General features: G+C 45.5%; 1 protein-coding gene across 1 annotated transcript in view; it reads left to right on the top strand.

The window, feature by feature from the left end:
* Positions 1-12,037, top strand: part of LOC124795851 (facilitated trehalose transporter Tret1-like) — a 54,795-nt gene extending 42,758 nt beyond the window's left edge. Inside the window, exon 5 of the mRNA XM_047259932.1 lies at positions 11,699-12,037. Within this exon, the coding sequence (XP_047115888.1) occupies positions 11,699-12,037 (339 nt within the window). The remainder of the gene's footprint in view (positions 1-11,698) is intronic.
* The last annotated feature ends 796 nt before the right edge of the window (positions 12,038-12,833 follow it).

The raw sequence follows: 12,833 nt of genomic DNA, 5'->3' as shown, positions 1-12,833 counted from the left end.
CAGTTGACGGACTTTGAGCGAGGGCGTATAGTGGGCATGTGGGAGGCCGGGTGGACGTACCGCCGAATTGCTCAGCGCGTGGGGCGTGAGGTCTCCACAGTACATCGATGTTGTCGCCAGTGGTCGGCGGAAGGTGCACGTGACCGTCGACCTGGGACCGGACCGCGGCGACGCACGGATGCACGCCAAGACCGTAGGATCCTACGCAGTGCCGTAGGGGACCGCACCGCCACTTCCCAGCAAATTAGGGACACTGTTGCTCCTGGGGTATCGGCGAGGACCATTCGCAACCGTCTCCATGAAGCTGGGCTACGGTCCCGCACACCGTTAGGCCGTCTTCCGCTCACGCCCCAACATCGTGCAGCCCGCCTCCAGTGGTGTCGCGACAGGCGTGAATGGAGGGACGAATGGAGACGTGTCGTCTTCAGCGATGAGAGTCGCTTCTGCCTTGGTGCCAATGATGATCGTATGCGTGTTTGGCGCCGTGCAGGTGAGCGCCACAATCAGGACTGCATACGACCGAGGCACACAGGGCCAACACCCGGCATCATGGTGTGGGGAGCGATCTCCTACACTGGCCGAACACCACTGGTGATCGTCGAGGGGACACTGAATAGTGCACAGTACATCCAAACCATCATCGATTCCATCGTTCTACCATTCCTAGACCGGCAAGGGAACTTGCTGTTCCAACAGGACAATGCACGTCCGCATGTATCCCGTGCCACCCAACGTGCTCTAGGAGGTGTAAGTCAACTACCCTGGCCAGCAAGATCTCCGGATCTGTCCCCCATTGAGCATGTTTGGGACTGGATGAAGCGTCGTCTCACGCGGTCTGCACGTCCAGCACGAAATGGAAATGGCATGGCAAGCCGTTCCACAGGACTACAACCAGCATCTCTACGGTCGTCTCCATGGGAGAATAGCAGCCTGCATTGCTGCGAAAGGTGGATATACACTGTACTAGTGCCGACATTGTGCATGCTCTGTTGCCTGTGTCTATGTGCCTGTGGTTCTGTCAGTGTGATCATGTGATGTATCTGACCCCAGGAATGTGTCAATAAAGTTTCCCCTTCCTGGGACAATAAATTCACGGTGTTCTTATTTCAATTTCCAGGAGTGTAACTTACGCTAAGGACAACACACACACACCCATGCCCGGGGGAGGACTCGAACTTCCGGTGGGGGGAGCCGCGCGAACCGTGGCAAGGCGCTCCAGAATTCTTTACCACACGATGCTGTTGTCCAAATGTACATCATCCGAAATTTCTTCCTCTTAGGTGGTCCTATGTTTAATATTAGTACACTTCTCTTGGCCAGAAAATCCTCCTTTGCCTTTATCAGTCTACTTCTTACGCCATCCCTGCTTTGCCCTTCATGTACAGTTTTGCTTTCAAGGTTACTCCGTTTACTTTATGATTCTCACTACTGATGTTGAGCTTATCACTAATATCATTTCTGTTATTCCTCGTTACTTTCGTCTTCCTCTCAGTCTGTAAGGGGTGTTCAAAAAGAAACGAGCCGGAAGCATAATTACAGAAACCTGTATGTTAGAAGTATTGACCCTTGCTGTTGAGATACTTGGCTCATTGTGACACAAGGCGGTAAATGGCTGTCTCATAAAATTCCTGGTGCTGCGATGTTAACCAGTTCCGCACGTACGGCTGGACGTCGTCGTTCGAGGTGAATCGTTTGCCTCTCAGAGCCTTTTTAAGGGGACTTTAGCTTTCACTGTCACTCGGCGGTCCTGGATGATGAGTGCATCCACCAGCTGGACGATATAATTGGAAATGCATGTGGTGCTCCAGACCGTGCATCATCGGCTAACGACACCCGTCCTTCCTTGAAGCGCTTGTGACACGCCTTGACCCCTGCAAGGGTCATGCAGTGTTCACCGTACACTTGTGACATTCGTCAATGAATGTCCATTCCTCCTACTCCTTCCGCTGTCAGAAAACGAGCAACACCTCTTTGCTTTTCTTTTGACGCCTCCATGTCACTGTTTGCAATGCGACTGGCAGCATTGGACGATTGATGCATGCTGCTGCTAGCTCTGTATAGTCACGTGACGTGCAAGCGTGCCCTCTAGCGACGGGCTGTGAACTTCCACGCTATGGTCGGAACCACACCTCGTTACACACGCCACAGCAGTATCCTCCTATCACCAGTTTTCGCATTCCAGACTCCGGCTCGTTTCCTTTTGAAGGGACCTCATAATTCTGTACTTATTTGATTGTTCATTCCAAGATCCTGCAATCTTTCTCACTTTCACAGAGGATGACAGAGTTACTGGAGTCTTATCATCGATACCTTATCGATACCGTTTCACCCTTAATTTTGTCCCGCTCTTGAGCCTTTCTTTTATTTCAGTCATTGCACCTTCGATCTATAGATTGAACAATAGGGGTGAAAGACTGCATCCTTACTTCACATCATTCATAATCCAAGCACTGTGTTCTTGTTCTTCCATTATTATTTCCCATTGTTTCTTGTACTTATTGTAGATTACTCGTCATTCGCTATAGTTTACTCATGTTTTTCTGAAAATTTCGAGCCTCTTATACCATTTCACATTCTCGAACTCTTTTTCTAGATCGGAAAATCATATCAGGTCTGGGTGGCCGAGTGGTTCTAGGCGCTACAGTCTGGAACCGCGCGACCGCTACGGTCGCAGGTTCGAATCCTGCCTCGGGCATGGATGTGTGTGGTTCTATGGGGACTGATGACCTCAGAAGTTAAGTCCCATAGTGCTCAGAGCCATTTGAACCTCTTGATTTTTGTTAATTCCCGCCTCTATTTTCAAGCACAAAGTCAGAACTGAATGTCTGGTGCTTTAACCTTTCCGAGATCTTCATACACTTCCTCTACATCTTCATGTTATGTTTCTGACGGTATGTATCCCTAAACTGCTGTTGCTGCCGTTGATTTTCTGTCGACTTTGATGAGAATCTTATCATAGAATCGTTCACGGTTAGTCACTCTCTACCATAACTTACTATTCATAATGAATTCTACTCCCGTTACACCGTATTCAGCTGCTGATGATATTCTTCTATATTCGCCTGACTCGATATCTTTATCTTCCATTTCACTCTCAGACCGCCAATATATGAGGCTTTGTATTTCCCTCTTCAGATTTCCCAGCTTGCCCACCACATCAGACTTCCGAACTCCACGTCACGAGTCATAGTATGTTAGCCTTTCATTGGTCACCTCCCTCTTAGCAGCCCCGTTTCTGAGATCGGAATGGGGGACTCATGCGTAGTCGCTGGCTAGTGGTTGGTTGGTTGGTTGGTTTGGGGAAGGAGACCAGACAGCGAGGTCATCGGTCTCATCGGATTAGGGAAGGACGGGGAAGGAAGTCGGCCGTGCCCTTTGAAAGGAACCATCCCGGCATTTGCCTGGAGCGATTTAGGGAAATCACGGAAAACCTAAATCAGGATGGCCGGACGCGGGATTGAACCGTCGTCCTCCCGAATGCGAGCTGGCTAGTGGAAAGACCATCAAGACACCTAGTCAATTGCAGGTTATATATCCTCTGGATACACAATGAGTGAATTAATTCAGTGGGTTCCATTGCCTTCTGCATCCCCTGCCATCATTGCTGATTCTTCGGACTGTTTTTTAGCATCTTCCCACCCTAAGAGTAGCACGTTCTCCTGAAGCTCTGTCCATTCCTCCGTCCTCTTTGACAATTTCGCTGGCACAACGAGGGTGACATCTTATAATAGAAGCTTCGATAGCCATGCTGATGAATTTTATTCATGGGATCGAACCTGTGACCCAGAACTCTTTGATTGCTAATCAATGACAGTACGCTCAGCTCTATCCATATACGAGGGTGAGTCAAATTAAAACCTTAAATTTGTAAAAATAAATCGAAATTTCGCGCCTTTATCCTGTAAGTTGGTAAGCATGCTGCAAACAGCGTGCAGAATGACCTGTAGGTGGCAGCATAGTGCAGATGCACACATACCGTCGCAGTATCAGCATAAAGATGGCCGCCTCACAGGTGTGAAACCTATTGAAATTCATCGACAAATGAAGGTTCAGTACGGTGATGGATGTTTGTCACAACAGCAATTCTACGAATGGAGTAGGAAGTTCGCAAATGGTGTGACTTCAGTGGAAGATGCTCCTCGTCCAGGTCGGGCACAACGAGTTGTGACTCCACAGAACATTGCAGCAGTTGAAGCCACAGTGACTGAAAACCGCCGACTGACGCTGAATGACATTGCAGCATGTTTGCAGATTAGTTATGACTCAGCAGACCACACTGTGCATGATGTGCTCCAGTTTCACAAAGTGTCTGCAGGATGGGCGCCACGGCAGCTAACTCCTGAAATGAGAGAACGACGTGTTGATGCTTGTGAAGAACTTCTTCGGCGCTTTCAACAAGAAGGTGATGATTTCCTTGCAAGAATCGTTACTGGGGACAAAACCTGGGTTCACTTCCACCAACCGAAACGAATAGAGCGAGTAAGGAATGGCACCATTCCTCATCATCAAAACCAAAGGAGTTTCGAGCAGAACCATCAGCAGGGAAGGTTATACTGACTCTCTTTAGGGACGAAAAAGGCGTCATTTTGGAGCATTACATGGCTAGGGACCACTGTCACCAGTGCATCATACACAGATTTCCTAAAAAATCATCTGCGACCTGCAATCAAATCAAAGCGACATGGATCACTGTCATCAGGTGTCCTTTTGCAACATGAACATGCAAGGCCCCACACTGCCTGTACAACAGTTGCAACAATCACAGACCTGCGTTTTGAGTGTCTTCCTCATCCACCATATTCATCAAGCGATTTCCATATGTTTGGACCACTCAAAGACGCAATGGGAGGAAAGAAGTTCCGTTCTTATGAAGAGGTACGCCACGTGGTGCATGAGTGGTTGCGTAGACTACCAAAAGAATTTTTTTCTAAAGCAATTTATGAACTTCGTAAGCGCTGGAGGACTTGCATTGACCCTGGGGGAGATTATGTTGAAAAGTGATACAGCTTTGTATCACTTCTGCATAATAAATAAGATTTAAAAAAATGTTTAAGGTTTTCATTTGACTCAACCTCGTATTACAAGTGTGTATATACGTGGTCTAATAGGTATAAGTGCAGATATTTTCAGATATTGTCACATGTGGTACCTCAACGTGTACTCATATTAGTGTGTTGGTTGTTTCTCAGCTGTGTCTCACAGTCTTTGCACAGACGTCATATAGTTTACTGCCTGATGTTTTATGCATGGTCTTAACTGCACCACTAAGTGGATTGCGTCTGTCAGTACAGACTAACCGACTTGCTTCCACGTGTCCATACTTTCACACTTGACCTGCTGCCCAGGGTAAAATACGCATTAATGGCTTGCTCCTGCCATGTGTACTTGGATATACTAACCGACCTAGAAACATGCTACTCCTAATAGCTATAATGAATTAAATACTGATGTATCGTTGTTCAGCACACTGTTCCCAGTCACCAATAAAAATATCTGGATTTACACCCATTACATCCTGTGTATACAGGGTGACTCTCCTAAGAGTCGTCACGTGCATTTTCTCTGGTGTTTCACCAGATATCTGAAATTTGCAAAATGAAATTTTCACTCTGCAACGGATTGTGCGCTAATATGAAACTTCCTGGCAGATTAAAACTGTGTGCTGGACCGAGACTCGAACTCGGGAACTTTGCCTTTCGTGGGCAAGTGCTCTATCAACTGAGCTACCCAAGCACGACTCACGCCCCGTCCTCACAGCTTTAATTCCACCAGTACCTCGTCTCCTACCTTCCAAACTTCGCAGAAGCTCTCCTGCATACCTTGCAGAACTGGGAGGTCCCGAGTTCGAGTCTCAGTCTGGCACACACTTTTAATCTGCCAGGAAGTTTCATTTGAAATTTGGTTTGTGCATTGCGTTGCTGGTCTCAGCCCAGACGAATAGTGGTCATCGTGTCTCTAATTCGACGCCCAGTGTCGACGAGAAGCGTCGATTTGTTTCCAGATAGAAACAAAATGATTTTTGAAACGGACTTTTACATGCCCATTTGATAGAGCACTCCCAAATCAGTCTAGTGCGACATTCGTTTCCTCAAAATGTATTAACAGGTACAGTAAAAGGCGAAGAATAACCAGTGGTCCAGCAGTGTTTTACTGTTACTGTTAATAAATATTGGTAAAATGAATATCGCTCTAGAGTAACCTGGGAGCACTCTATCGAATGGACACGTAAGATTCCTCTTCAAAAATCATTTTGTTTGTAATGGGAAACAAATCGACGGATGGCGTCGGCACTGGAAGTCGCGTGAAAGGCGCGAAAAGCACTATTTTTTTGTTTGAGTCCAGGTACACAATGCAGAAACGAAATTGCAGTATCTGCTGAAACACCAGAGAAAAGGCGCCTGACGGCTTTATGAAAGATACGCTGCATGCAAGGTGAACTAGAACTCCGCCGACAAACTTTCGGAGGTGATACTAAGAACGAAAAAAAGAAAAAAATATCTAGTAAAGACGCGTTCTGAAATGCATACGTTAAGAATTGCGAGCACTACTTCAACTTTGATATTATGAGACACATCTCTTCTGCTAAAAGCTCATTGCTTTCCATATTTTGGGTGCAGGTAGTATGGACCAAAACAACACAGAAATGCCCAGTAAACATGGGCTTTAAAATGTATATCTTAAGAGCTATGGACACTTGTTTAGAAGAAAAGATTTCTTTCAGAGTTGCGAAGACGAACAAGTGCTCATATATGTTAAGGCATGTACTTTAGAACCCGACTTCTAAACAATTTTTTCTTATTTTGGTCCGTACTACCGCTTCTCCAAACATGGAAAGCAAAGAAATTTCAGAAGAGACGTGTCTCACAGAATCGAAGGTGAACAAGTGCCCATAGCTCTTAAGGGTAGTTGGATCGCCCTATGGCTCAAATGGTTCAAATGGCTCTGAGCACTATGGGACTTAACATCTATGGTCATCAGTCCCCTAGAACTTAGAACTACTTAAACCGAACTAACCTAAGGACATCACACAACGCCCAGTCATCACGAGGCAGAGAAAATCCCTGACCCCGCCGGGAATCGAACCCGGGAACCCGGGCGTGAGGAACGCCCTATCTCGACAATGTTAAATTTCGTGACTCGGCTTTCCTGTGTTTCAGGAGCCCCTGTAGCCATTGACATGAAACTTGTGCAGGACATTAAACTGTATGTTCTGAGTCTACTGAACTACAATAATTACATTTCAGCCACTGTTTTCGGAAATACAATTTTATTAATTACATGGTTAAAATTTTGTGTGCTTTTTTTGTACGTTATCCTAAATAATTTTCATTATACATAACATTATGTTCTTCTTTTACTTCTGCAGACTCAGAATATATATGTTACTACTACCTGGAAATTTGAATACTCTACTAGAAGTGGTTTCTGAGATTTAGGGAAAAATGCAACAGAAAATGTATATTTTCAGGAATGGTTTCTAAAGTTTCAAAAGACTGTAACTCACTTAATATACGCTTAATTTTTTATTCTAGGTCACTCAGAAGCATCCTGCACCATACTGTGTATCATCCTCTTGATCTTTTCCAAGTTTTTTTCTTTTCTTCTTTCTGGACACCTTAGTTTCCAACTGCGCTGCATACTCCGCTTTATCAATGCAGACCTTGTCCATCCGTTCAAGTTCCCTAATGCTGTTTGCCCCAGGATTAATTCCCATATGCTTAGCACTTTCACACTACCAATGTTGCCATCATTAAAAGTAATGAGAGCATCACTGAACCCCCACTTTAGTGTCTTCATTCCAACAAAAACATTTTTTGGTAGGCAAGTCCATATAAGATTACTGAACGACTCATTGAGATTTTGAGTCTGACCATGTAGACACTTTTCAGTAATTCAGGATTTGTCAGGTCTCTGTAAATAGGTTTTATGATATGCATGATATGCATGAACTGTATGAGTACTGGACATTTCGATAACTGCACCATGAATCAGGTCCAGAAGGGCAAAGGTAGCGTACTGGTTTTTCATCAGTTGGCAGTCTGTGGAAGGAGGTAGCCCATACTGTCTGCTTCATTTTCAATAAATCCTCAGTATTATTTCTAATGGCCATCCCATAATAATGCTGTAGTTCATCAATCATTTTGTCTGTCAGCCTGCCTCTTACGGTTTTACAATCAGAAAGTTTCTTGTCTCTCAAAGTTTGTTTCAACTTCCTCAACGTGGTGCCCATCCTCTTCTGGACATGACCAATACAAACACGTAATTTAATCTTTATAACACAGCACTCTACAGCCTTCTATATAAAAAATTACCGACTTTGTTAGATCTTTAAGTAACGCACGTAAAAATTTTTACATTTTCATATGGTGTAGTTTATATTTAAAAAATAAAATAAAATACTTCCCATGTGAGTTTATAAGATATATGTTATTTATTATTTTCGATTATTCCCTTTTGAGAGAGCGATTGAACTTGAGTAGTCATGATTTCCTATTCTTTCTTCGTCCTAACAAAATTGTCTTCATACGTTCACTGTGTTCTCTCTTGCGTTCTTCAGACCATCTTTTTCCCGTTCTGTTCTCCGTATGTTCTTGTTTAAGTGTGTGTTTCTGTATGATGTTTCTAAACTGTTCTCTATTGTTTACGTCGTCTTGTGTGATCCCCAGTTCATTAATGTCTTCTTCTGCTACAGTGATCCACTTTGTCTTGTTTTTGCTCTTGTTTACTATCTCGAATATTTGTCTTATGATCCTGATTTTATTCATCCTGCTAATATGTCCATAAAATTTCATCCTTCTCTTTCTAATGGTGTCTGTTATTGTTTCTATGTCTTTGTAAATCTCTCTAGTTGGCCTCTTCATCCAAATTCCTTCCCGAAACACTGGTCCATATATTTTCCTCAGAATTTTTCTTTCCTGCTTTTCAGCCTCTCTGATCTTAGTATGACCGTGAATCACTGTAGTGCTTCTGGCAGGACTACTGTGTTGTAATGCCTTAGTTTCGCATTGACAGAAATAGATTTCTAATTATAGTGATTCCAAGTGAGCTTATATGCTTTTTGTAATCTGGAGATTCTATCTTTATTAGTTATTGAGTTCAGTCTTGATGGTTGGATTATCTCTCCCAGATAAGTGGGCAATTTGTTCCACTTTCCCTTACTGAGTAGTAATGGGGAGATTATCTATAGATTTGTTTTCAATATACTGTGTTTTCTCGTAGGAGATGGGGCCCCTCCACGCCCGCACCAACGTGGTGACCAAACCAAAAGTTCTACTGTCACCTCCGTCAACATGTTAGTTATCTAGTAAGTGGATCACAGGATGCTGGGCTGCGATGTTATCCGTGCGTCTGGGTAAGACTACGCATTAACGCGGTCCATCGGGTGATAGATAGTGGACGAAACGCGAGTGAGGGTACCGATTTGAAGATCAGAGGGAAAAAGAGCCAAGGCTCGTGCCGTGGGAAAAAAAACCTCTGCGACAGTGGGGTGGGTAGTAAGAGCAGTGGTGGCTTACTAGCTGCGATAGTTCATGCAAGGTTGTATTTGTTAGTATGGGTATCATGCATCATTACCGTGGCAAGCAATGGCGATGTATCCCAGTTTCTGCAGCCGCTACATTCCTGGCACAATCAAGATCGCTATACAGTAGTTGGAGATCGGCCATAGATCGTCTCATTGTGTGGAGGATGTGTGGAGCTTGTCTGCATGCAGTGTACGGTACGGCTTCCCTGCGTGGTGCCAGTTATTCGGCAGTGTATTCCAGCTGGATATCCAGTAATGGCGTCTAATCAACAGGGGCTCACCTGTACCGTTGTGTTTGCGTGTGCTTGGCCATAGATGTTAGGTCCTTACAACTATGTCTTTTGGTCTTTTATGTTTCCATCTATGGTTGTGGTCGTAGTTCCCCAGATTCAGAATAAACGGGTTCTGCTAATGTCTGGAGTTTCTGTATAGTCTTGTGGTGAGTTTGTGGATTACCTCCGTGAGAGTCTCAAGTCGGTATTCCCGGTGAAGGTCCGCGATGTGTGTGTATCGTGGAGCATTGCTTATGATTTTGAGTACTTTGTTTTGTATGAGCTGCAGACGGCGCAGACGTGTAAGCGCAGCGTATCCCCAGACAGGAGCTGCGTACGTCATCAGGGGTCGGATAAGTGTCATGTACATGGACCTCGACACCCTTCTGTTCAGTGTGCTACGCCTGTTGAGCATAGGGTAGAGCTGTTTGAGCCTCGCGCTAGCTCGGTTGATCATGTGTTGTATGTGGTCCCCCCAGAGTAATTTCCGGTCCAGCCAGACACCGAGGTATTTGACTTTCTCACGGAAACGTATTGGGCGTGCATGTAGAGTTATTGATCTGCAGTATCGGTGCTTGCGCAGTTGCTTCGGTCTTCTAGTGAACAGAACGGCTTCGGACCTGTCGACGTTTACTCTAACACGCCATTTCTCCAACCAAGGCTCAGCCACTCTGAGTGCAGTCTGTAGGCGTGACGTAATGTTTGATGGTTTCCAATCTTGCGCGAGGATGGCTGTGTCATCCGCGTAGATTGCCATCGTTGTGTTGTGTGTGGTTGGGAGATCGTTTATGTAGAGGTTAAACAGTAGGGGTCCTAGGATGCTTCCCTTGGGTACTCCCGCGTGTATACCGTGTCGTATTGTTTGTTTTCCCTGCACGTCAGTGTTGAAACTCCTGTCTGTGAGGTATGAGTGTATTAGACGCACCAGCCCGTCGGGGAATCCCGCGTCGCAGAGTTTGTGAATGAGGCCGTTGTGCCGTATACGGTCGAAAGCCTTTTCGATGTCCAGGAACACCGCCCCTGTATCTTTGTTTATGTTGAAGCCGTGTTCAACGACCCGTAAGAGTTGTTGTGTTGTGGAGTGGTGATTCATGAAGCCGAATTGCTCCGGTCTGAGGATGTCTTTTGTTATGCAGTGCCTAGTGATGCGTTTGAGAATCACCTTCTCTACAATCTTACTGAGCGAGCTCAGAAGGCTGATGGGTCGGTAATTTTGTGGGAGGCTGTGGTCTTTCCCCGGCTTCCTGAACATCAGGACCTTGGCCGTCTTCCAAAAGGTGGGGAAGTGTTGGTGTTTTAGTATGGCATTCGTTATGTGTGTTAGGTACTCAGTTGCTTTATCCGTGAACTCCTGGAGGACACGGTTTTGAATGCCATCATGACCAGGGGCTTTACTAGCAGCGGAATGCATTATAGCCCAGGAGACCGGCTGTGCTAGCATGTCGAATGTCGTCGCCCGATGGTTGGGCTAGAATGCGTGTAACCTCTTGACATTTGTATACCATTTTATTCGGAAAATTGTAAATTTTATAATGAGATAAAAATCCGAACATGTGAAAAAAGGTTGTTTTTTCCTTTCTAACTCCCCTTAAGGGATGCATTTTGGAGCTCATGTTTACTAGACTTTTTTTGTTCTTTTGGTCCACACTATCACTCTGAAAGTATGTCGGTGTAGTTCTGGTTCACCCTGTATATGGGTGATACAGTATTTTTGTCATCCTATGGGGATTCAGCACAACAAAACTCAGAAGAATAATCCACCTGCATTGTTGTATTATCATACGTAGATGTCTAGTATGTGATGTTTTTTAAATTCCACCTGATTATGGCGGCGAGGTTTGACTCGTGTAGTAGATGTTGATGTGACTGGAGCCTGAAGTCAGGATGCGTGTGTTCGGTGCAGGTGTTCTACTCGTTCGGGGCTGGCCCGCTGCCGTGGATGACGCTGGGCGAGGTGTTCGCGCCCGAGGTGAAGGGCGTCGCCATCTCGCTGGTGGGTGTCTTCGTGGGGCTCTTGGTGTTCCTGTTCGTGAAGGTGTTCCCCCTGGCGGCCGCCGCGCTGGGCGACCACGTCGTCTTCTGGGCGGAGGCCGCGTTCGCCGCCTTGGGGGCCGTCTTTGTCTTGGTCGTCGTGCCCGAAACCAAGGGCAAGTCGCTGCTCCAAATCACGCAGGAGATGGACCACAGCTCCTCCCAGCATCCGCCCGCGGCGAGCGACACTTCGAGCACAGATCTGAAATGAAGTTACCTGCATGTACATGTACTCTCAGCACGCCACTGTCCAACGCCTGCTGGAGGGTACTTCACAGCAGTATTAGCGTTTTCCGGTCTTGTTCCTTTCGTGTATTGTGAGATGGGAAAACGATTGTCTGTATACCTCTATAGGCGCTCTACTCTTTCTTATACGAGGTGCGCCCCGAAATTAATAAAAACTTAGTGTAGATACAGAAAAACTATTTACTGAAAAAAGCTACAGATTTCAAACTATCTTCCTACATAGTTTCCGCCATTTTTGTCGCCCGTCTGGTAAGGTAGCACTTTTTGTATGCCTTCCTCTTAGGCCGTTGCCGCCTGTGTTGTCTGCCAGTTGTTAACATGGTCTCTTTGATCTCGTTTTGACTTCAAAGGAGCGTTTATAGCTGCAAAAAGGAGATGGAGATCGCCAGGAGCTCGGTCACGGATTGTTGGTCAGACTTGTTTCAGCCAAAGTCCTGCTGGGGTTTTCGTGTCTTCTTCAGAGGTCAGAAGTTGTTATGGATCAAAACCCCCAATATCGTCTGTGAGCTTTACGTGGCGCTCACACTATACTGCAAAACGCTGTTTCTTTATCATCTCACAGGAAAATTTGCACTGATTGTTTCACCTCGCCGCAAAAAATGCACCACTACAATGCGTGTCCATCCCAAAAGACTTTGCACCCGACTTTTCGATGTGTTAAGATGTTTTTGTATTCAGTTTTTACTGGTGACGCACTGTGTCTTCATTCAGATGACTGCAGTCTCAATATATCTTAAGAAGGTGGTGAGCCATAGCTCGTA

This window comes from Schistocerca piceifrons, chromosome 4, assembly GCF_021461385.2.
Source record: "Schistocerca piceifrons isolate TAMUIC-IGC-003096 chromosome 4, iqSchPice1.1, whole genome shotgun sequence".
NCBI classification, from domain to species: Eukaryota; Metazoa; Arthropoda; class Insecta; order Orthoptera; family Acrididae; genus Schistocerca; species Schistocerca piceifrons.
This window is presented reverse-complemented; position numbering and strand designations above follow the sequence as displayed.